Source organism: Herpailurus yagouaroundi, unplaced genomic scaffold, assembly GCF_014898765.1.
Source record: "Herpailurus yagouaroundi ecotype Mexico unplaced genomic scaffold, PumYag 160, whole genome shotgun sequence".
Taxonomy (NCBI): Eukaryota; Metazoa; Chordata; class Mammalia; order Carnivora; family Felidae; genus Herpailurus; species Herpailurus yagouaroundi.
The window spans coordinates 34,603,401-34,629,256 of NW_024412401.1; the positions used below are offsets into that span (position 1 = coordinate 34,603,401).

At 40.6% G+C, this 25,856-nt stretch overlaps 1 protein-coding gene across 2 annotated transcripts in view; it reads right to left on the bottom strand.

Moving 5' to 3' along the window:
* SVEP1 (sushi, von Willebrand factor type A, EGF and pentraxin domain containing 1) overlaps window positions 1–25,856 on the bottom strand; it is a 199,121-nt gene that overhangs the window by 44,804 nt on the left and 128,461 nt on the right. For both annotated transcript variants that reach the window (XM_040481945.1, XM_040481944.1), the window contains exons 30-38: window positions 25,316–25,439; window positions 23,951–24,121; window positions 22,787–22,960; window positions 21,545–21,664; window positions 19,718–19,894; window positions 19,407–19,491; window positions 18,307–18,498; window positions 17,196–17,363; window positions 1,373–2,045 (exon numbers count right to left, since the gene is read on the bottom strand). In XM_040481945.1, the coding sequence (XP_040337879.1) occupies window positions 1,373–2,045; window positions 17,196–17,363; window positions 18,307–18,498; window positions 19,407–19,491; window positions 19,718–19,894; window positions 21,545–21,664; window positions 22,787–22,960; window positions 23,951–24,121; window positions 25,316–25,439 (1,884 nt within the window). The remainder of the gene's footprint in view (window positions 1–1,372; window positions 2,046–17,195; window positions 17,364–18,306; window positions 18,499–19,406; window positions 19,492–19,717; window positions 19,895–21,544; window positions 21,665–22,786; window positions 22,961–23,950; window positions 24,122–25,315; window positions 25,440–25,856) is intronic.

Here is a 25,856-nt window from a genome sequence, read left to right on the forward strand (position 1 = left end):
TCTCTCTCTCTCTCTCTCTCTCTCTCTCTTTCTCTCTCTCTTTCTCTTTCTCTCTTTCTTTCTTTCTTCCTTTCTTAAAAAATGTTTAAGTAGGCTTCACACCCAGTGTGGAGCCCAGTACAGGGTTGAACTCATAATCCTGAGATCAAGACTTGAGCTCAGATCAAAAGTCAGACACTTCACTGACTGAGCCACCCAGGTGCCCCAATAACAGATCATTGTCAGGCAGTACGAAAGACGAATTAGTTATGAAACCTTTAAAAGGATTATCATGGTAATGTCTAGCTTCCACGCTATAGTGAACTTCTCATTCTAGTGGACGTAATTATTTGTTTTGTGCATTTATTTCTTGGGCACCCACCTCCATGCACATAAGCACCATACCATCAGAGGCCTAAGCTGTGTTGTTAAATACCAGCTTTCCGATGCTTACGTGGCACCTAGTAGGAGCTCCAGAGATATTTGTCAAAGAAACAGATGAAGAAAGCTCCCTTATCTTATATACACCCTCTTCCAATGGAATGCTAATACAGCTGAGCAAAGGTGTCAAACAGAAGGTTGTTACTGTTGTTTTAGAATATAAAGGAGAAAAGGTATTATGTATGTGTGGGTTTTTACATAGTGTTTAATTAGAATATTGTCTCTTTAAAATGGCCCTTGATTTGGGGAAATAGATCCTCATTACTGTTTTCTTTTTTGTTTAAGTAGGCTTCATGCCCAGTGCAGAGCTCAACATGGGGCTTGAATTAATTACCAGGAGATCAAGACCTGAGACCAAGAGTCGGACGCTCAACTGACTGAGCCACCCAGGTGCCTCTTATTACCATTTTCTTGATGGACTTCATGAGAAGGCACATATTAATATGAAAGGAAGATATGTGTGGATCTGAGAGAGCTCTTTGTCCTGGTGAATCTACCGTTGGGTCCGCTGAAAGAAACTTGCAGAAGCTGCATTATAGTGAACGGGTGGTTCACGCCATCTGCTGTTTAAAAATTAGAAATGATACCAGATGTCTACAGGTTCCATTAGACCTTGTTTTCTACAAAATATACATCCATCTTGGAATAACTTCTTCTATAAAGCAAAACAATATTGTATTAAAATTGGTTTATTCTAACTTCATAGTTAGGACCAAGGTGTTGCTACAAAGCACTTCAAATGTCTCTACGCCAGCAGAAGGTAGAAACTCTACATTAAAAGGATTCCTAACCTCTATCAACTTCTTGCCAATACTCACTACCTATAGGGTTAGCCACTTCTGCTTTTCAACAGTTAATTTGTTCAATGCCCTGCTTCCGAATCCCCAGTTAGCTGCAGTGGACCAGCTGTCAGTGACAAAAGCCGCGAACTACTCACTCATCAGTCTCTTACCTCCAGAAAGCCATTCTCAACCTTAGGTGGTTCACTGCAAGACACAGGGTGGCATGTGGGTGTGGGGCTACTCCACTGTCCTGTGGCTTCACAGGTGCTCTTCTTCTCCCCTTTGATGTAGAACCCTCTGTTGCAGCTGTAAGCCACAATGGCTCCAAAACTGTAGTTTGATCCACTTGCATAGCCATTCAGGATGCTTGGTGGCTCTCCACACCGCACAGGGATGCACCGGATGGACATGGGGGAAGGGCTCCACTGCCCGCCTCTCAAACATTCAATCTTTGCTGAGGTGTTCAGTACAAAACCTTCTGTGCATTTAAAGCTCACAACTGACCCTGCTGCAAATTTTGCTTTGCTCACAGATTCCAAGATGCTATAGGAAACAGATGGAGGTTTTTCACAGAAATGAGCTATACAACGGGGCATGGCCTGACCTTCTGGGGGAACCCACTTGCCCTGGGCATTGCAAAGGAGCTGGGAATTGTCTGCCAGGCTGTAACCATCTGAGCAATAGTAGAATGCAATGTCTCCAAATAACCGATGGGCAGTCTCTGGAGAGGCGTGTTCCACGTTGGGGGGCTCATCGCAGGAGACAGCCAAACACTGCTGGTTACTTCCATTCCACTTGCCATTGGCCAGGCATTCAATGGTGTCAGGACCAGCGAGGGTATAGCTATGAGATTGGGAGGAAGGGAACAATAACTAAGCATAATATTTGAGAAAAGGTATTTGCATCTTTGTATATTCTGTTTTTATTTTTTTATCCTTCCAACAATGATTTTGCTTTCATTTATTATTCTTTAAAATAGTATTTGCTAAGATGGAGGCATAGTAGGGGGACCCTAGGCTCATCTCGTCCCTCAAACACAACTAGACAGCTATCAAATCATTCTGAATAACCAAGAAATCGACGTGAGGACGGACAGAACAAACTGCACAACTAGAGGGTGAGAAGAGGCCACATCAAGAAAGTGCAGAGACGGTTTGGGGGAGAAATGGATCACAGGTGCTGCAGAGGGGAGAAAGCCCTGGTGGCGGACAAAGGCGACAGAGAAAGCCCTCAGGGAAATGCACACAGAGAGTGCTTCCCCAAAGCGATTGGCTGAGAAAATGAGAGGGGCTGATTTTCGTGAGTTTTTGCAACCAGCAGGGCTTGAAGACTGGAGTTTTAAAGATCGGCAGGCGTGGCTGGTGTAGAGATCTGAGGACGCTGCCCTGCTCCTGGAGAGAAGGCAGGCAAGCGGCCCAGGGGCAGATGGCTCGATCTGAAGAACACCTAAGCCACACGAGGAGACTGCTCTTCTTGGACAGCATCTGTGGGAGGTGGCATTCACAGAGTTACCTCTGCAGGGACAAAACAGCCAGCAGGCACCATTTCTCCCCCTTGCCCCACAGCATGAATGCAGAGCCACTGGCAGTAAACAGCACAGCACCGATGCTGGCTGCCTGACCTGCTTACACCAGGTCCCACAGCCCCGAGCTCTGCTGCTACCGCCCTGCTCGGGCAAGTCTGCCCCAGCACCGATGCAGTGGGCTCCTTGCCCTTTCAGACCAGCACAAACCCCTGCCCACATCATGTCTTCTGACAAGAAGTGGAGGTAGTATCAGGTCTTATTGAACAAGCAGAGCACATCTACTTAAGGCTCACTATACTCTGGCCAAGGACCAAACACTGCCCACAGCAGGCAAGGAGAGCCTCAGCAGATGACTGGCCTAAAGGACAGAGCAGCTAAAACATAGCACCAGAGTGTATTCAGCACACATTGGACACCCCCGGGAGCCCCAGGCCCTGGACACCATATGACCTCTTCTTCACAAAGCCGTTCCTCTCAGAAGCAGGAAGCATAACAGGTTTTTCCAACACAGAGAAGAAGACAGAGCCAGACAAAATGCCAAGACAGAGGAATTCATCCCAAAGGAAACAACATAATAAGGTCATGGCCAGAGAGATCTTACTGAAACAGATATAAGCAATGTGCCTAATGGAGAATTTAAAGCGACAATCATAAGGATACTTGCTGGGATTGAGAAGAGAATGGAAGACTTTAGGGAGGCCCTCCACAGAGATTAAGGAACTAAAAAATAAGCAGTCAGAAATGAAAAATGCAGTAACTGAGATCGGAAATAGACGGGATGTAGTGAACACAAGGCTTGAAGAAGCGGAGGTACAAATAAGTGATCTAGAAGATAAAATAATGGAAAATAAGGAAGCTGAAGAAAAGAGGGAAAGAATTATGGAACATGAGAATAGACTCAGGGAACTCAGTGAATCCATCAAATGTAATAACATTCATAAGAGTCCCAGAAGAAGAAGAAGAAGAGAGAAAAGGGGATGGAAAATTTATTTCAGGAAATAATAGCTGAACACTTCCCTAATCTGGGGAAGGAAGCAGATAGCCAGATCTAGGAGGCACAGAGAACTCCCACCAAAATCAATAAAAGGCAGGCCAACACCAATGCATACAATTACATTTGGAAAAGATAGCAATAAAGAAAAAATCCTAAAAGCAGCAAGACAAAAGATGTCCCTCACTTACAAGGGAAGAACCATAGGCTAGCTGGAGAGTCTCAACAGAAACTTGGCAAGCCAGAAACGAGTGGCATGATATAATCGATGTGCCGAATGGGGAAAACCTGTAGCCAACAGTACTCTATCTAGCAAGGGTATCATTCAGAACAGAAGGAGAGAGGAAGTGTTTCCCAGACAAACGAAAACTAAAGGGGTTCGTGACCACTAAACCAGCCCTGCAAGAAATATTGAAGAGAACTCTTTGAGTGGAAAGGAAAGACCAAAAGTGACAAAGACAAGAAAGGAACAGAGAAAATCTCCAGAAACAACAACAAATAATAACATGGCATTAAATACATTCCAATAATTATTCTGAATGCAAATGGATTAAATGTTCCAATCAAGAGACATAGAGTGTAAGAATGGATTAAAAAACAAGACCCATCTATATGCAGCGTACAAGAGACTCATTTTAGACGTAAAGACGCCTGCAGATTGAAAGTGAGGGGATGGAGAAACATTTATTGTTTATCACGCAAACAGGCATCAAAAGAAAGCCGAAGTGGCAACACTTGTATTGGAAAAACTAGATTTTAAACCAAAACCTGTAACAATAGATGAAGAAGGGCACTTTATCATAATAAAGAGGACTATCCAACAAGAAGATCTAACAATTGTAAATATTTATGCCTCCAACAGGAAAGCACCCAAATACATAAAACAGTTAATGACAAACATAAAGGAACTAATTGACAGTAATACAATAATAGTAGAGGACTTTAACACTCCACCTACATCAATGGGCATATCTAGACAGAAAATCAACAAGGAAATAATGGCTTTGAATGACACACGGGAACAGATGGATTTAACATATATTCAGAACATTCCATCCTAAAACAACAGAATACACATTCTTTTTGAGTGCACATGGAACGTTCTCCAGAACAGGCCACATATAGGCCACAAAACAAGCCTCAATAAATTCAAAAAGACTGAAGTCATGTCATGCATCTTCTCTGACCACAACACCATAAAAATAGAAATCTACCACAAGAAAAAGATCTGGAAAGACCACAAATACATAGAGGTTAAATAACATGCTACTAAATAATGAATTGGTGAACCAGGAAATAAAAGAAGAAATAAAAAAATATAGGAAAACCAAAGGAAATGAAAAAACATCAGTTCAAAATCTTTGGATGCATCAAAAGTGGTACTAAGAGGGAAGTTTATAGTAATACAGGACTACCCCAAGAAAGCAAGAAAAATCTCGCATAAACAACCCAAACGTACACCAAAAGGATTAGAAAAAGAACAACAAACAAAACCTAAAACCAGTAGAAGAAAGGAAATAATAAAGATGAGAGCAGAGATAAATGATGTAGAAACTAAAAAAACAATAGAACAGATCAATGAAACCAGGAGCTGATTCTGTGAAAAAAAAAATCAACAAAATTGGTAAGCCTCTAGCCAGACTTATCAAAAAGAAAAGAGAGAAAGGACTCAAATAAACTCACAAACGAGAGAGGAGAAATAACAACCAACACCACATAAATACAATTATAAGAGAATGTTATGAAAAATGATATGCCAACAAATCTGACAACCTGGGAGAAATGGATAAACTACAATCCTACAAATCCTACAAACTTATAAACTACCAAAACTGAAACAGGAAGAAATAGAAAACTTGAACAGACTAATCACCAGTAAAGAAGCTAAATCAGGAGTCAAACATCTCCCAGTGAACAAAAGTCCAGGACCAGATGGCTTCACAGATGCATTCTATCAAGAGTTAATATCTATTCTCAAACTATTCTGAAATATAGAAGAGGGAAAACTTCCACATTCATGCTATGAGGCCAGCATTACCCTGACACCAATAAAAACTCCACTAAGAAAAACTCCACTAAATAAGAGAACTACACAACAACATCCGTGATGAACATGGATGTAAAAATTCTCAATAAAAAACTATCACATTGAATCCAACAATACATTGAAAGAATCATTCTCCAGGATCACTTGGGATTTATTCCTGGGTGGCAAGGGTGATTCAGTATTTGCAAACCAATCAACAAGATACAGCACATTAACAAAAGAAAGGATAAGAACCATATGATCCTTTCCATAGATGTAGAAAAGGCATTTGATAAAGTACAATGTCCATTCATGACAAAAACCTTCAACAAAGTAAGGTTAGAGGGAGCATACCTCAACATAATAAAGGCCACATATGAAAAACTTACAGCTAATATCATCCTCAATGGGGAAAAACCGAGAGCTTTTCCTCTACAGTCAGGAACAAGGCAGGGATGTCCACTCCCACCACTGATATTTAACATATTACAGGACGTTCTAGTCACAGCAATCAGACAATACAAAGAAATAAAAGGCAACCAAATTGGCAAGGCGTAAGTCAAACTGTCACGGTTTGCAAATGACATGATATTCTATATAGAAAACCCAAAAACTCCACCAAAAAATTGCTAGAACTGATACATGAATTCATTAAAGTTGCAGGATACAAAATCAATGTACAGAAATCTGTTGCATTTCTATACATCAATAATGAAGCAGCAGAAAGAGAAATCAAGGAATTAATCCTATTTACAAACATACCAAACCCCACAAGATACCTAGGAATAATCCTAACCAAAGAGGTAAAATATCTGTACTCTGAAAACTATAGAACACTAACGAAAGAAATTGAAGAGAACACAAAGAAATGGAAAAACATTCCATGTTCATGGACTGGAAGAATAAATATTGTTAAAATGTCTATATTACTCTAAGCAATCTGCACATTTAATGCAACCTCTATCAAAATACCACCAGCATTCTTCACAGACCTAGAACCAATAATCTTAAAATGTGTATGGAACCACAAAAGACCCTGAATAGCCAAAGCAATCTTGAAAAAGCAAAGCAAAGCTGAAGGCATCACAATTCCAGGCCTCAAGTTACATTACAAAGCTGTAGTAATCAAAACAGTATGGCACTAGCTCAAAAACAGACACATAGATCAATGGAACAGAACAAAAAAATCTAGAAACAAACCTACAATTATATAGCCAATTAATCTTCGACAAAGTAGGAAAGAATGTCCAATGGAAAAAAAAAATCTCTTCCACAGATGACTTTGGGAAAACTGGATGGCAATATGCAAAAGAATGAAACTGGACCACTTTCTTGCACCATACACAAAAATACATTCAAAATGGACTAAATACCTAAGTGTGTGACCTGAACCATAAAATTTCCAGAAGAAAACATAAGCAGTAGTCTCTTTGACATCAGCTGTAGTCACACCTTTCTATACAGGTCCTCTCAGGCAAGAGAAACAAAAGCAAAAATAAATTATTGGGACTACATCAAAATAAAAGCTTCTGCATAGTGAAGGAAACAGTCAACAAAACCAAAATGCAACCTACGGAATGAGAGACGATATTTGCAAATGACATACCCAATATAGGGTTAGTATCCAAAATATATAAAGAATACATATATATATATATATATATATAACTCAACACCCAAAAGCAAATAATCCAATTAAAAATGAGCAGAAGACATGAACAGACATTTCTCCAAAGAAGACATACAGATGGCCAACAGACACATGAAAAGATACTCAAAAATCAGGAATTACAAATCAGGGGAATACAAATCAAAACCACAATGATATATCACTTGACACCTGTGAGAATGGCTAAAACTAACAATACAGGAAATAACAGGTGTTGGCAAGGATGCAGAGAAAGAGGAACCCTCTTACACTGTTGGTAGCAATGAAAACTGGTATAAGTCACTGTGGGATAGGGTATGGAGGTTCCTAAAAAAGTTAAAAATAGGGGCACCTGGGTGGCTCAGTTCGTTAAGTGTCTGACTCGTGATTTTAGCTCAGGTCATGATCTCACAGTCTGCGAGTTTGAGCCCTGCATTGGGCTTTGCACTGACAGTGCAGAGCCTGCTTGGGATTCTCTCTCTCCCTCTCTGTGCCCCTACCCTGCTCATGCTCTCTCTCTCTCTCAAAATAAAGAAATAAACTTTAAAAAAAGTTAAAAATAGAACTACTGTATGATTGAGCAATCACACTACTGGGTATTTACCTAAAGGATACAAAAATACTAATTCGAAGGGATACATGCACCCTGATATTTATAGCAGCATTATCAACAATAGGCAAATTATGGAAAAAGCCCAAATGTTCATTGACTGATGAATGGATACAATGTATAAAATGATGTGGGGTGTGTGTGTGTGTGTGTGTGTGTGTGTGTGTGTGTGTGTGTGGTGGAATATTACTCAGCCTTAAAAATAAAATCTTGTCATTTGCAATGACATGGGCGGAACTAGAGTGTATTCTGTTAAGTGAAGTAAGTCAGAGGAAAACAAATACCATATGAATTCACTCATACATGGAATTTAAGAAACTAAACAAATGAACATGGGGAGAAAAAAAGAGGAAAACCAAGAGACAAGACTTTTAACTATAGAGAACAAACTGCTGGTTACCAGAGGGTAGGTGAGCAGGGGGGGTGGATGAAATAGGTGATGGGGATTAAGGAGGGCACTTGTTGTGATAAGCACTGGGGGTTGTACATTAAATGTCAAATCACTAAATTCTATACCTGAAACTAAACTTACACATTATGTATGTTAACTAACTGGAATTTAAATAAGAACTTGGAAAGACAAAAAATAATATTTACTGCTTGAATATTGAGCTTACTGATCAAATGATGCTCCTTTAAGATATAGAAATATATCTTCATATTAATATTAATGCTTGTTTAAGTAAGGGAAGTGGACTTACAATTTTGGCTATTTAAAAAACTCTAAAAAATGTTGCACATTTCTTTAAAAATAAGAATGACTCAGTTTAAATTTAGAACATCATCTGTCTACAGATGGTTTTAGTTGGTTGATTTTATCACTAGTCTTTGAAACAAAAACTCTAATGAACCATATGTGGCCCACACATAATTCATGCATTTACTCATATTCAATGATATTTAAAGCAGCAATTATAATTTCAGTCCGCAGTGTTTCCTAAACCCTCAACCAACCAAGCGTTAGCGTTTGGCGCTGTGTTCCACATACGGCTCTGCTATTCAACCAGTATGAATCAACTTTGCTTAATAACTCTCAGTCTTTCTTTCTGCCTTTAACATATTTTCCCATAGATGATGACAGATTAATGACTTGCAAAACCTTAAATTATTCTCAAGGGCTCTCTCAACAAAGTGGAACAAAGTATCATGATATACAGCATTAGAATAATTATAATGGAGTCATCCTTATTTTTAAAAAAATTTTCTTAATGTTTATTCATTTTTGAGAGACAGAGAGAGAGAGAGAGCATGAGTTGGGGAGGGGGCAGAGGGAGAGGGAGACACAGAATCTAAAGCAGGCTCCAGGCTCCAAGCCGTCAGCACAGAGCCCGTGAGATCATGACCCGAGCTCAAGTCAGACCCTTAACCCACTGAGCCACACAGGCGCCCCTGGAGTTGTCCTGATCTTGATTCTTTCTTTTTGAAGAGAAAGATACAGAGTTTTAAAGGAATGTCTGGGGCACCTGGGTGGCTCAGTCAGTTGAGTGTCCGACTCCTGATTTCAGCTCAGGTCATGAGTTCACAGTTTCTGGGATCAAGCCCCACGTCAGGCTCTGCACTGACAGTGCAGAGCCTGCTTGGGATTCTCTTTCTCCCTCTCCTTCTGTACCCCCCCGCCTCAAAAATAAATAAAAAAAAAATATAAAGGAATGTCTAACACCTGATCAGTCCGTCATTTTGCTACTAATGAAGGATAAAAGGACTAAAATAATTTGGCAATTAACATAATCCTTTTTAGACATACACATTTCTTCATTTTACAGATGAGTTAATGGTGGTTCCGCAGGTTGAAAGACCTGCCTGGAGTCACACAGCCGCAAGCAGCAGAGTTAAAAAAATCTGCCTTAGATTTACTAGATTCTAACACTTATACCTTTTCCATGACATTGTTCTGTTTCCCTTCCTTTTTCTTTTTAAAATGAGGCAGATCACAATTTGCAGGTGTCCCGTGGAAACTGCATTGCAGTGTCACTAGTACAAGTTATTTGACCCACCCTTCAGCAGAGATTCTCAAGTCATTAGTTAGCAAACATTTCCCCTGAGGTCCCTTTTAGTTTTATGAGGGATCTGCTATGATAGAGAGCTTTGAATCCCTTCGCCCTCGCTGTCAAGATTCATGAAATCTGTAGGAAACAAGGATCAAGGAGAAAAAGGCACAGCATCAGCAGAGATGTGAGCGTCCACCTTGTTTACGGCCATATATCATGCTGTGGACAGAAGTGGTCTGGAAACACTCACAGACATCCCTAACAACTAAGCGCAGGGTCTGCTACAGCTCATGGCGATCGATAAGCTCTGCTCTTTCTATTAGAAATCAAACTTAGTAAGTTTTCAGATGGCTTCTGTCTAGAAGGGTACAGGAAAGTATCCAAAGACAATATGTAAAGGCATAATGTTTTTAAAAAATCCATTATCCCAGGTTTGAGTGCCCAGATTTCACTGTTTCTATGTTGAATGCGCTCTGAGTAGAAATTCCATTTGTAGAGGCTCCTGAAGTTTTGTATTTTTATAGCACAATTTACATCCTTTGTGCACTTTGAACCACGCATCATTATTTCCATGGGTCCCTTGTAGCATCAGTTCATTGGCGGAAGTTCACAGATGTCACCTGAGACATCCCTGATTTATTAGGATCCACCGGGCCATCTATAAAATGCTTCCTCTATTTCATGGGACCAGCTACTCTGAGGCAGAAGCATCTGCATCCAGAACCTTCCTTATTCTTCGAAGCCTCTTAAGGAGACAAAAAATTGTGTGTAGCAGTTTGGCAGCACTTTGTTAGGCCTCTGACCCCTGATCTTCAGGAAAATCTCCACCAACGACTCCTCCCTAACGAAAAATCACAGCAAAGCTCTTCGGTAAAGTAGTGGAAGATTACCACCAAATACATATGTTATGAATAAATGAATGTAAACAATGCATTTTCAACACTACCTGTAATTTCCTGGAACCTACAATATCTCTTTCTCTGACCTAAGGTCTTAGCTTTTCTTTATTACTCTCAATCAGCATTTAGTCCTTCATTAAAGAATTCTTAAGGACCATGCTATGCGTTAGAGTCACTTCCTTAGTACACAATGCAAAGCTAATGCATTTGCTTGTTTTATGCATCTGTGTCCATCCTGTATTCCTTACCCCCTCCACTGCCTGGCGTACTGTAGGCCCCTTCACACCTAGAGAAGTTGCTTAAAGGAGAAACGATGGATTCTACCTGAAGAATGGAAAGAGGAGGGAAGCCTTCCCTGTTGAAATGGCTTTTGAGAGGAATCATCAGAGGAGACGAGCAGAAAAGGAGTCACTCAAGGCTGAAAAGTAACATGAACAAAGGGCTAGGAGTATGACATGGGTGGGGCATTCTGGAAACTTACAAATAGTTAGGAATGGCATATGAACACCGGAAGAAGGAAGTGGGGATCACTAGGATCTTGTGTGTTGTGGCAGGCGCAAGTGAACAGGATATGGTTTTTGACAGTGTCTTTTCCAAGGATACTCAGGTTTTGGCAGACAAAATATTGCTAGAGCAGAAAGATACTGAAGTGGTGTATTACCTGGATGACCCAAAGAGCACACTGATTCATAGAAATAAGCAAGTTGGGAGTTTCATATCTTGTGAATGCCATAAAACTCTGTCCTCAGTCCCTATGGTGCATCAGTTTACAAGAAACACATAACAGTAGGGTGGGGGATAAGGATTTTTATAGTCCAGTTCTAATAATGTTTCTAATTACAAGTATAAGACTTAACAAAGATAAGAGGCAAAGGTACTGCACATACACAGTAAAGTAAACCTGCACAAATGGCAAACCCGGCTTGATGACGGCCAATACGAGTCTTTAGTGTTTCACTGAATGTAAGTTGAATGAGTCAATGGTGACATCCTTAAAGGATGACTGATTTCTAGAAACTCATTTATTTAGAAAGAGAAGAGAAATGAAATACATTTTTATCTTTGTATGTATGTGTCAGCCTCTCGATTTGGCATTTTTATCTCTGTTATGTTCTAATTTGCACGTGTCAGTGTGCATTATGGCTTTGGGTACCAAGATTGAAAATGGACTGCAGATCTACAAAATAAGCTCAGAGAGTGACTCTGAGAGGAACAGGCTTGTAATCACAACCATTTAAGAGGAACAAGAGCAGACTGGAGGCTGAGTTGGCTGAAATGTCTGTCTCTCGGCACCAGAGTAAGGGATCCTTTCTCAGTCAGGAGATGTGTGAAGGGCTGGGATCTTTTCCTGAATACTCCCCATTAGCTCTAATGATCCCTTTGCGGGAGAAGCTCAGGACCAAGCTATGAATACTCGAAGGTGTGGAAAAATTTATGCTGAGTAGTTTCAAGAAGTGAAACCAAAGCTAGTACTTGAGAACAGATAAAATATTCAATAAAGATGGGGGTTGAGGTTTATTAAAAAAAAAAAAAACAAACTCTTCCGGGGCACCTGGGTGGCTCAGTCAGTTAAGTGTCTGACTCTTGATTTGAGCTGAAGTCATGATCTCACAGTCGTGAGACTGAGCCTTGCATGGGGCTGTGCGCTGACAGCATGAAGCTTGCTTGAGATTCTCTCTCCCTCTCCTTCTGCCCCTCCACTGCTCACATGCACCCTCTCTTTGAAAACAAAATAAAAACAAAAAAACGATCTTCAAAATATGTCAGGTAGTCTTTCAAGATGCTAAAGAAGGATATATTTTCCAAATGACAAAAAAAAGAGGAGTTAATTATTGTCTAGATTGAATTATAATTGGTCTCTGATCCGACTGCTGCATTACTTCCTTATGTTTGGAGTCTGAAGGTGTGTTATGATTTCTGGGGAACATATTTCACCTGCTCATTTGTTTAAAACAATCATTTAAAAAACAAACAGTTTTGTACAGATGATGACACACACCCTATTTTGGCCAGCAAAGCAGGAAAATTGGAATTGGCACAAATCTAAAGTGCTGGAATATTTAATATTCTGTGACATATTGTATTCTCATTCAAGAGACATTGGGGACACTATTGCAGACCCTCATTTAAAAATCAGGGCCTATGTATTACATAACAAATTGTTTTACTCTGTAATTCCAAGGAAAAATGACCCACTGGTATTACAGTGATGTCATAGAAGGGAATACTCCAGGATGCATTTGCTGTAATTCATTAGCATCTTTCTGGAATAATGTTGAAAAATTCTTTGAAAATGGGCAGAGTAGTCTTCAGATGCAATTTTCAGTGATTTGATTCACACACTGAGTGGAAGCCTACTAAGGGAGCATGTGTGAAGCTTTATGAGAGAGCTCCCCAGTGGATTATTAGCTCTTCTCTTTTTAAAAGAAGAACCTTAAAAGAGCCTTAAAATAGCAGCATACTAGATATGTAAAGAGCCGCAATTTAATAAGAACGGTGGAAAGTATAAATTTCCATCAGCAGTTAATTCTGTTTCCAATTAAAAATGATCAAAATTTTTATCTTAGTATATTCAGTAATTGAATTTAAAAATCTTTATAATTAAAGACGAACCAAAGGGAAACATTCTATTAGGATTTTAGGATATCAATGACTCTTCTTTGCCTCTGAGCTTCTTATCAAAAGAGCAGACATAACGATGAAAAGGAAAATGAGACACAAGTTACCATTTTATTAACTTGGGCAGACAGCTGAACACTTCCAGCCCAGTATTTTGATAAAAGGTGAATTTTAAAGACCAATTTTAGGGCAGGAGGCAGAAATCCACTTCCTGCTTCTTTCTTTCCCTGACACTCATCTTACCACTCCTGTCTCCTAAAGTATCGGCTCTTCCATCTAGAGTTGAGAGCGGTTCACTCCCCCTTATTTCAAGGAAAGGTCTGTACAAAGGACAACGCCAATATGAGAAGAAACAACGCTGAGACTTGAAGCAAGAATGTGTGTATGTGGACTCACTAAGCAGGCCTGGGTGGCTCACAGTGTGCAGGGCAGTGGGAGTTGAGGCAGCTGGAGAAAGAAAGAGGCTCTCATCCTCATATCAAGCCAACAGTATCTTGGGAAGCAGAAAGAGACCGCCAAACAGGCCCATCGCACAAAAGCCATCACTTGCACACAGTGATGCCGTCCTGGAAGACATAGTGCATGCTGGCCTATGCCAATCAATTCCTTGGGGGAAGAAACAGAAAAGGAGCGCACAGACAGAACTTCTACCTCTGGCCATGCCACGGTCTGAAACCTTCCCTCTACCATATTTGACGGAATATAACAAAAGTTATTATGCACATGCCAGAAATAAGGAGGGAACTAACAGAGAAGTAAGCCTGTGACTGGATGCTGCAATTGCCATGGATTGGACAGGGAAGGGAAGAAGAGGTGGTAGGAAATATAACTTTGGAATTGAAACAGGGGAGCAGCCAAGTATCGGACATGGATCTTTGTCCTACAAGGACATTCATTAAAAGGACATTCACTAGAAAAATTCCACCCAGAGGCCCAGTGAGGGGAAAAGTGAGATCTCTGTATTTGTTGGGGCCCTGGGTGGGTAAATACAAAGTCCCTGCTGAGGTAGTAGTCCCTGGGTCTCATCTCACGTGGATTTGATGTTAGAATTTATACTATTTACTTTATATGGGAAGCCTTCAAATTTGTAAATTAATGTAAAACTGGGTTCTTATCTGGTGATATCCCCTGGGTTCCTGATAGAAAAAATAATCCACATACTTAAACCATAAGGGATTGTCATGGATAAAACAAGTTTTGCTTACTCTAAGGACTCAATATGAAATTACAAAACATACATGATCATGTTTTTCATCATGAATCAGTCAGCAGGCAGAACAAACAGCGAGATTAGAGTACCAACAAATTGAGACAGTAAAAAAAGTCCTAACGTTAAAAAATTATATGAAATAAGTATGTTGAAATAATTCAGGACAAAAAGACAAAATCCTATCAAAAAAGGAAAAGATATTTAAAAAGAAAAGATATTTAAAAGATATTCAAGAAGAAATACTTGAAAAATAAACAAATATAAATTCTAGAAGCAAAAATATATAAAGTACATTTTTAAAAAAATGGATTTAAAAGCAGATTACAGATAGTAGAAACTGTAAACTAGATGATATATGTGAGAAAATTACCCAAATTGCCGCCCAAGTTTATAAACAGATGGAAAATGTGACAGACTAATAAACACGGGGAGAGAAAGAAAAGGTCCAATACATAAGGCTTCAAGAAACAGAGAAAAGCGAAAGTGAAGAGGAGGGAATATTTGGAGTTAAAATAGCTGAGAATATTCCAAAATTGGTGAAAGATGTGAATTTTCAGAGGTAAGAAGTACAATGAGTCCTGAACAAGATGAATGACAATATAACACATTTTTAGTCATATCATAAGGAAATACTAAAACAACAAAGACATATTAAAAATAAAAAAGCCAAAGGGGAAAGATATTACTTATAGTGGGACAACAATTCGTAAAGAAAAGAAGAAAAATGTTAATTTGCATCTATAGAGTGATCTTTAATATTGAAAAATATTTGTAGACAAAATTCTGGGAAGAAATACAGTAACTACTACCATTTATCTTTGGGTAATTAATTTTTTTTTGATGTTTATTTATTATTTTTTAGAGAGACAGAGACAGAGCGTTAATGGAGGAGGGGCAGAGAGAGAGAGAGACAGAGAGAGAGAGAGAGAGAGAGAGAGAGGCAGAATTCAAAGCAGTCTCCAGGCTCTGAGCTGTCAGCACAGAGCCCAATGTAGGGCTCAAACCCACGAACTGTGAGATCATGACCTGAGCTAAAGTCCGGCGCTTAACTGAGTGAGCCACCCAGGCATCCCTATTTTTGGGTAAGTTTTTACAATATATTTTTTACTTAAGAAGGTGTCCAGGTTTGGGATCTCTATCGGCTATTCAAGAGTTTGACTCTCAGGAGCTTTTTGCAAAAAAAAATATTGTCGCCACCTGCTGGCAGTCCTGTATTCCCGGGACTGTCCTCAACCCAGGTGAAATGAACTTCAGCTTCTATGGTAGAATAGAAACTTCACTGTCATTTGTGCTCCAGTCATAATAATGGCAAGGTTTGTTGAATTAAGTTTTTTTTTTCTTTTTGTCTTTTAATTGAAAATTTTTTAATGTTTATTTTTTATTTTGAGAGAGACAGACAGAGTGTGAGCAGGGGAAGGGCAGAGAGAGGGAGACACAGAATCTGAAGCAGGCTCCAGGTTCTGAGCTGTCAGCACAGAGCCTGACATGGGGCTCGAACCCACAGACAGATCATGACCTGAGCCCAAGTCGGATGCCTAACCAGCTGAACCATCCAGGTGACCCTTTTTTGTTTTTTGTTTTTTCTGATTAGGCTAGGCATGATACCATTTTATTCCTCACAGTATCCATAAGAAGTGTGAGCCTTTAATGAGATTATTTTTATGCAGGACAATTGAAGCCCAGAGCTTTTCCCCAAAGCCACACAGTGAATGACAGAGCTGAGATGCAAATCCAGAAAGCAGCAACTCTTCTGCTGTTGCTGCTTCCAACTGTGTGAAAAACACCTGCTGTAAATCTGGAGCGTGAAAGCACTATTAATGGTGAAAATATTTCTTGAAGAAGCAAGGGCGGGAAGCAAGCAATGAAATGCACGTCAGAGGAGCCGGGATTCTCCTTCACTTGCTTGTTGCCTGCCTGAGACCTTAAGCAGACCACCCTCCCAGAGTGAGCCCCCCCTTTCTCTGCACTTCCACAGTTTTGGGAGGATCATATGAAACAGTGAGTGTGAAAGCTCTTTGGAACCTGCTTCCTCGTTTTTCAAAATTTATCTCCGAATGATATGAGATCATTAAAAATATAAAAACCTGAACTCTATTATCTTTTGTCCCTGTGGACATGTCACCTTTATGTTGTGACTTAAAGTCTTGCCTGCAGGTTTGCAGAAGATAAATATGCAACTGCCTATTTAAATGTGTTTTTCTCATCTCTAAGAAAGGTATAAAGATATTTTCCACTGCACTGCCCAATATCCATTATTCAAGGCCTAATTTGATAAATTACTCTAATTCCAGGAAAACACTGTTCCCACAGGAGAATATGCTCCCTTTCTGCTGTCAGGAAACAAGAGCATAAAACTCTCTGTGGCTTTGGCTGCCAAGAAATTTAATTTAGTGTCCAATGGAGCCCATCTCCACAGTTGGGGGCGCGTCCGCTCCCTCGAGGCTCCCAGTGTTTCTTTCCCTCATAGGGTTACTCACCCTTCTTTGCAAGTGTAAGTGACAGTGTTCCCAAAAGTGAAGTTGCTCCCAGTGATGACAGCATCTTTGATTGCCGGCGGCTCTCCACAGACGACAAGATGGCAGGTAGGTGGCGCTCTGTCCCAGCTGCCTGATGCCGAGCATTCAATGACAGAAGGGCCCTGTAAGCTACAGGAAAGAATGATGCCACCTCTTTCATTGGCTAATAATTCACTGCTATGGAGAGGATTACATAAATGCAGGGGAAACCCGAGCAGGCTCCAGGGTGTTTATAATAATGAATGGGCTTAGGGTCTCAGCTGCAAAATAAAATGTGCATACTGGTGGTGGCATAGGGCACTCCAGACCTCACAAATAGGTTACCGGGATGAGAAGGGGTTAATGGGCTGGTTGGGATCCAGCAGTAACTGAGGCAGACACCCAGGAAGTCATGGTAACTGAAGTCAACGGGCATGAGCCTGGGCACCTGACCGTGCGTTGCTCACGACTCTGACCTCTGGTCTTCCTTTGATTTACAAACCTTACATCCCAAGGGCGTGGCTTACCCACCTTTGCTTGCCAACCTGATTCTGACTGTCTGTATCATTCTACTTTCTGGTCACTGGATATGTTTCACTTCAGATCCTGTTGGCCAAGTTTATGACTACTATCTCTATTGTCCCTTCTGTTTGAACATACGCACATACATCCCCTCACACACCATTAATCAAACCAACCTCTTACAGTATTAAGAACCCGGGCCCTTACCTTGACATGTTTTTTGGAACATTCCATGCAATGTTGAGTATAAGCGTGGTAAGTTATTTACCACCCCCCCCCCAAAATCCAGATATTGTGTTTTGCTTCGCAAACGCTTTTTGCTTTTATGTTTAATGATTGAATGCTTATAGTAACTGACCTAGAGCTCCCAGAGTCAAAGTTAGGTGGAGTATTTTTCTAGGCATTCCTAGCACTATAAACTAGTCTTCAGGAAGCATACAAATTTGAGACGATCTTTTACATTTAGAAATTTGTATTTAAAGTCAGCTAGTCATATACAAATGAAATCTACTGAGGGAATAACGAGTAACAGGGTATTATAGACAGCTTGGCTGGTGTCTACAGACTTTACCTGTATCCACTCTCACACGAATATGACGCAGTAGAAAGGTAGGTAAGCCCGCTCAAAATATATTTCCCATTATTTATGTTTTCGGGGCTAGAACACTTGACCAGTTCACACACAGGAAGAGAATGACTCCAAGAACCGCTAGCAAGACAGGATGATTCTCTAGCACCATCCAGAGTATATCCTTTATTACACCTAAAGGAGATAAAGGAAAATTACTGAATATACTTTGCTTTATTTTGCATCATTTTATGAGCACCAGAACCTTTAAAAATATTGAGGATTTACTCTTTACGATTTATTGGAGGAGTTCTTTTTTTTTTTCCTACTGAAATAATGCTTTGAAATTATTTTTTTTTTAAGGTTGAATATTGTACATCTTCCCCCAGGGACCCTGCTGAGTGATAAGTAGAAAAATAAAGAATTTGGCTTGCCTCCAGTTTGTGCCATGGATTAGTAGCTACAAACAGACAATTCCTAATTTGAGAATGGTCTGATTTAGCACAAGTGCCTGAGATATTGGGTCTGGAGACAAAACTCCAGCTTATAACCAAGAATATTCATCAGCTTGCATGGCCTTCCTCTATGACATCCATTCTCAGAACACCTCAAGGAGATGCTGGGGACAAGAATAGGTGACTGGTCAAGGGATTTAAGGATTCTAGATAGGACTACCCATTAGGTTATTAAATTAGATTTCTTCATACTAGACATAATTAAATTAATTCCATATTAATTCAAAAACATCTTCTGGGATTCTTCTTCTCCCTTTCTTTCAGCATTATATCACAGCCAGCATGTCATCAGCAATGTATACAATGTAGTTTAAACAAAATTTTTTAGTGTTTATTTATTTTTGAGAGAGAGAGAGAGAGAGAGAGAGAGAGAGAGAGAGAGTGAGACAGAGCATAAGCACGGGAGGGGCAGAGAGGAGATGACACAGAATCTGAAGCAGGCTCCAGGCTCTGAGCTGTCAGCACAGAGTCTGACACAGGGCTCGAACTCATGAACGGCAAGATCAAGACCTGGGCCGAAGTCGGACACTCAACTGATTGAGCCACCCAGGTGCCCCCTACAATGTAGTTTTAATCTTATGCACTTACTGATATGTTACTTTACTGCCATAGGTAAATGCTGAGCCATCAAAGCCTCCGTTTTCTGGAATAGCTGGTACACCACAGGAAACAGCTTAAAGGTGGAAAAACAAAGAAGGTACTGTTTTTCTTTGCTAGTGTGTACAAAAATCTCTAAAAGCTCCGGGGCAGCTCTAGGTTATCTTGTCACGTTTAAAGATGAACCTAATTGTTGGGCTTTAAATACGAAGAATATTGATACACTTAACACGTGACATTTCTACACTTTAAATCTCTAGTGCTGCCCAACGCCACGAACATGGTGGATTTACTACACATACCTTCACAATATGGTATCAGATGACTCCATTCTCCAGACCCCAGACATGTGATTTTGGTCATTCCCATCAGCTGATATCCTTCCTCACACGAGAATGTGACTTCGGCGCCCACTGTATAAGTCTCACCATAAGAGTGGCCATTTTCTGGATCTCCCGGAGCCTTACATTTTATAGGTTCTTGAAAGGAAGAACAAGTTTTTGTGGGGAAATAAGCGGTGTCCACACAACCATGCAAGGTCTCACAGCAAAAGAGTTTCACTACCATTAAAGTACCAGTTCAATTTTTTGGAAAAAAACTTTTGAAGGGAGATGCATGGAGGTGTGGGATATGCTGGACATTAGACCAGAACGTTTTTGTTTTTGTTTTTTCAGAGAGAGAGACAGAGAGAAAGAGAAAGAGAGAGAGCTAATAAGTGAATGGGGGAGGGGCAGAGGGAGAGAGAAAGATTCTTAAGCAGGCCCCACATGGAGCCCAATGCGGGGCTTGATCCCACAACCCTGGAATCATGACCTGAGCCGTAATCAAGAGTTGGACGCTCAACCAACTGAGCCACCCAGGCAAACCCACAGAACATATATTTAATAGGCATTTAAACAACAATATTTTGGAACATCAATGACTAACAAAAATATACAAAAATTGATCTGGCTGCAAAGGGAGTTGTTTGTTGGGGAAGTAGCGGTGGTACCAGGGCATTTATTAGAAGAACGTTAGCTCCTCCTACCTCGCCCAACCTCATACCTACTTTTTAAGCGCAACTGACTTTCTCTCAAATTGATGTAAAGGCAATACCTAGGCATATTTGAGGAAAGTTCTCAAACTCCCTTTCCAAACAGGCTATGGGTCAGAGACCCCTCCTACGTACAGATTTGAGGTTGGTCACCTCTTCCAGGGAGAGAGATAAGTTAAAGGGATATTTGAGGCTAGAGTTGGATAGGAGTAAATATAATACTCAAATTCTCAAAAGGGGAAGATACATTGATTCAATCTTTCTAAAGGTCATTATGGCTATGTAAGTCAAGGACTTTATTTTATTTATTTTTTTTTTTAAAATTTTTTTTCAACGTTTATTTATTTTTGGGACAGAGAGAGACAGAGCATGAACGGGGAAGGGGCAGAGAGAGAGGGAGACACAGAATCAGAATCAGGCTCCAGGCTCCGAGCCATCAGCCCAGAGCCCGACGCGGGGCTCGAACTCACGGACCGCGAGATCGTGACCTGGCTGAAGTCGGACGCTCAACCGACTGCGCCACCTAGGCGCCCCAAGTCAAGGACTTTAAAGCCTCTGAGAAAGTAAATGCCATTATAAGACTTGATTTTGAGAATTCCTCTTCACTTCCTGTTTTACTATTTTCTGGGAGTTGCTTTCTCTCAATAAATGCAGAAAGACATCAGTGGGTTGAGGGATGGGCTCGTTTTATCAGAGTTACCACAAAATACAGAGATGTGATAAGGCAAGATGTCCCTTTTTTTCAACAATATAATTCTGTGTGGCTGAGGCAGAGGAAAGATACTGATGGCAAAGTATCTTCTTTGCTCCAATGGAGGCTTTAGAGGCCAGATTATAGTTCTAAATCCCCTCTATTATTCTCATACTATGCAGATCTTGCTTCAATATTCTGGTGATATAGTTGGCTTTTGTTTTTCAGAGACTGGGAAGCTGGGCATAGCACAGTGCTAAGGTAAAGCTCCTTTAGTCGTTACTTATGGGTCTTTTTAAAGATGGTTTATCTTCTCCACCCATCCCTTGAACTTGAAAATAGTGTTGTGTTTTTAAAAAAACATAAAAAATTAATAATCTTCCCAATTACACACGTACTAGTTACCTGCACAGTTTTTGCCATCTCCTGTGTAGGGTGGGATACAGGAGCAAATGTAGGATCCATTTGTATTCAGGCAGGAAGCATACTCACTACAATCTGACCCAACTGCACATTCATCGACATCTAAAATGAAGACAGCTTACAGGTAGTGAAGTTGATTGATTTTTCTTATGTATTAAGCATTTTTTTATATTTTATATATAAATTATATATATAATATATATATATAATTTATATATAAAATATATCATATTTTTATATTTTTCATATTTAAATCAACATATAACACTGTATATATTTTCATAAAATTTAAATATAGTAATAATGATCACATTGCAGTTACGCAATCAAAGCTACGATTTCCGAACTACTCTACAATCCAGCAATTGCACTATTAGGTATTTACCCAGAGGATACAAAAATACAGATTTGAAGGGGTACATGCACCTCAACATTGATAGCAGCATTATCAACAACAGTCAAACTGGGGAAGGCCCAAATGTCTCTCAACTGATAAATGGATAAAGAAGAAGTGGTTTATATATACAACGGGATATCACGCAGCCATCAGAATGAAATCTTGCCATTTGCAATGACATGGATGGAGCTAGAATGCAGTATGCTAAGTGAAATAAGTCAATAAGAGAAAGACAAATACCATATGGAATTTAAGAAACATATGGAATTTAAGAAACAAAATATGGAAACAAAATATTCCATATATGCAATTTAAGAAACAAAAATGATGGGTATATGGGAAGGGGGAAAAAGAGAAAAGAGGAAACAAACCCCAAGAGACACTTCATGATAGAGAACAAACTACGGGTTGATGGAGGGAGGTGGGTGGGGGGTGGGCTAGATGGGGGATGGGTACTAAGGAGGGCACTTGTTGGGATGAGCACTGGGTGTTGTATGTAAGTGATGAATCACTGAATTCTACTCCTGAAACCAATATTGCACTGTATGTTAATTACATACAGTAAAAAAACCTATTTCCCCAGTTTGTAGGTGGGTAACTAGAAGAACAGAGAGATAAAAATAGTCTTGATGTTGAGCGTGGTAACAATTTAAAACATTTTTGGCACCTCTAGGGACAGCTGCTTGGTCACTATGGCTTGTCCAGGGTGTCTTGGGATGAGATGAAGTTAACAAAGGAATGTCACAAGAGAGCCTCAGGGATTTGGGGTGACTGTCTCTCACGGAGCTGGAATAAACGCACACAGTACTTGCCAAGATTTATCTCACCAAGGCATGATGGTGAAATGCCATTCCAGCTCCCATTATCTGTACAGAACATCCTCGAATCACCCAACAAATAGTAGCCATTGTTGCACTGGTAGGTCACTGTGCTGCCAGCATGGAAGTCCTCGGCTGAATAAAAGCCATTCTCCAAAGGGGGTGGCACCCCACAGCTAATGCCTGCCACATGACCAGGAAGAACAGAACTACGTTAGGAGAAACATGCTCAAAGGACATTTTGTTTATATTAAACTAGTAGTTCAGTTAAGCATGACTTTTTCATTGCACACAAACGTAGACGGAGAGTCTGCTAGGAGGGGGAGCAGGCAGTAGACATGCCCGTGCCCTCGGCATCTAGCATGCTCTCTGGCTCAGGGTGGGCATGCACTTCATTCGTTAGGAAGAAATATTCACGAAGGTCCTACTAGACACTGCCAGAGGCGCTAACATTGCAGTAACGAACCGGAGATAAACTCCTGCCCTGTGGAGCTTACTATCTAGTGGGAGTAGAGAAACAAGCCACAGATAAATATGTGAGTCAGTGAGAATAGATGCTATGGAGAAACTCTGCTGATCACCCTACCGAAAACAGCAGTCTGCCTCCACCCAATCCCTCACTTTGTATTTCCCTGCCTTGCTTCATTCTTCTCCATAGTCCTTACTTCTGGCCCTTGTTTTTCTTATTTATTATAACTTAAAAAATACTTGTTATTTTCTGTCTCTCCTACTCCAATGTAAACTCCATGAAAGAGACTTTCTTCCAATGCTGCATCCCTAGAACATAGACCTGTGTCTAGCACATGGTAGGTGCTTTAAAATTGCTGAATAAAGAAATGAATGGACGCGCCCAACTCAAGGGATCTTTTCCTATTTCCCACCCGGCCATAACCCGTCCCCCTTTGGACTCCAGGTCGCAGATCTGTCTTTCCCTCCCAACCAGTTCCCTGCTGCACCTGGGGTACAGCCACAGGTGGGTGTCTCTTTAGATTTCCACCACCCATTTCCCTCATGGTGGCCAGCACAGTTCGTTACACGAAGGAACTATTCAATGAACATTTGCTGTATTTGCTACTGTGGTGCACCAGGCTTTTATGCAGCATTCCTGAAACATCTCTTATGGTCCAACATCTTTCAAGAGCTACTGAAATGCCTTCAACAAAGGCAGCTCACGTTCACAGTGGGGGAGTGGTTGTGTCCATTGTCCTTGATTCAGACAGTACTGCACAGGGTTCCCGACCATCTGGAAGCCTGGATCACAGAACAGACTGATTTTGGAGCCTGGCTTTAAGTCTGTTGATACAGTTCGCAGATGAGGTACCATTCCTTCTAAAGATGGGCAATCTGAGGGCAAAGAACAGAGGCCCAGAGCTCGTCAGCAACATTGTAACAGCATGGCTAGGTCAAGAGTTTCAAATCATGTGTTGTGCAGCATCCAAAGGCCACTCCACTGACACTAAAACAAGGTAACACATGACCAGATCACTGACAAGCAAATTTACTCAAAAAAACTATTTGAGTCAACCACTTTTCCTCTTTCAGCAGAGGTCAGCTGAACATTAAAAAAAAAAAAATTTAATGTTTATTTTTGAGAGAGAGAGAGAGGGAAGAGAGAAAGAGAGTGGGAGAGGGGCAGAGAGAGAGGGAGACACAGAATCCAAAGCAGGCTCCAGGCTCTGAGCTGCCAGCACAGAGCCTGACACGGAGCTCAAACTCATGGACTGTGAGATCTTGACCTGAGCAGAAGTCGGACGTTAACCAACTGAGCTACCCAGGCTCCCCACTGAGTATTTTTTTTGAAAGGAAGAAGTGGTATTTTAGGAATATTAATGAAATCTATCAAAACCCACAAATTCTAGGACATCTTTTTTTTAATGTTTATTTTTGAGAGAGAGAGAGTGTGTGTGAGCAGGGGAGGGGCAGAGAGAGGGAGGCACAGAATCTGAAGCAGGCTGCAGGCTCTGAGCAGTTAGCACAGTGCCCGACATGGGGCCCAAGCCCACAAACTGTGAAATCATGACCTGAGCTGAAGTCGGACACTTAACCAACTGAGCCACCCAGGTGCCCCAATTCTAGGTCATCTTTAGGAACTTCTTTACATACACTGAATTGTACAATCATTGAGACTTTGATTATTCAGTGTATGGGTTATAATGTCCGTTGCTTTACTCCTTGTAAAGTAGGCTGCTAGGAAGTGTGGAGTCAAGAGAGTACCCCATCTCAAACAGGAGGACAGGACTTTGGTGGCATTTCAAAAATTAACTGTATCCCTCCTCTCGTCCTATTTTCCTCATCTTCTTTTACCATTGTCCAAGTTTCCTCCATGATGAATTTCGTACTCTCTTATACAGCATGTATTTAAGAATTAAAAAATGAATCCTTTGGATAAAGGTTAGAGGGAAGACGAATTCGTAGTTAAACAACAGACTGACAGGCACATACTATTTGACCAGCATGGAATTTGGAATTGTCTCCTTTTGCCATAAAGTCTCGGGAGTGGTCAAGGGATGGCAGTCTAGAGAAGAAAGAAATTCTAACCAGAACAGAATATGCTCTTGGAATCGATCTTCACTTTCCCCACAATTCCAGACAGGAAATCAGCCCAGGCTAACACATTTCCTTTACGGAGTTCCTCTGGGCATGAGGTTGCCAGTGACTTCACCTGAAAGTTTAAACACACGTCTTTAGATCAACCTTACTTGTCTCAATGTGACAGAGTTATTATGTCTTAATTTAGTCCTGCTGAAAACATTCACAGATTTTAGCGGGGAGGGTAAAGGGAAGGAGGCTTTTGTACAGTATGATTTCAGGGGTAACAGGTAAGCCTCTTCCCTCCCTCTCTCTCCTCCACCCCATCATTCCTTCTCCCAAATACGTCAGTTGCCAGAAATCCTGAAATTCTGCACATAGAATTTCTCATGTAAAGCTTTACAGTTTGTGGAAGTGTTGTAGAGGTTCCCCATTCCTCATCCTCCTGTTTTCTGTCTCTGATTGAGAGGCGGGTAAACTGAGGTCTAGGCAAGTTCTGCCACTGTAATAAGGACAGACATTTATGAAGCCCTTGCTCTGTGCCAAACAA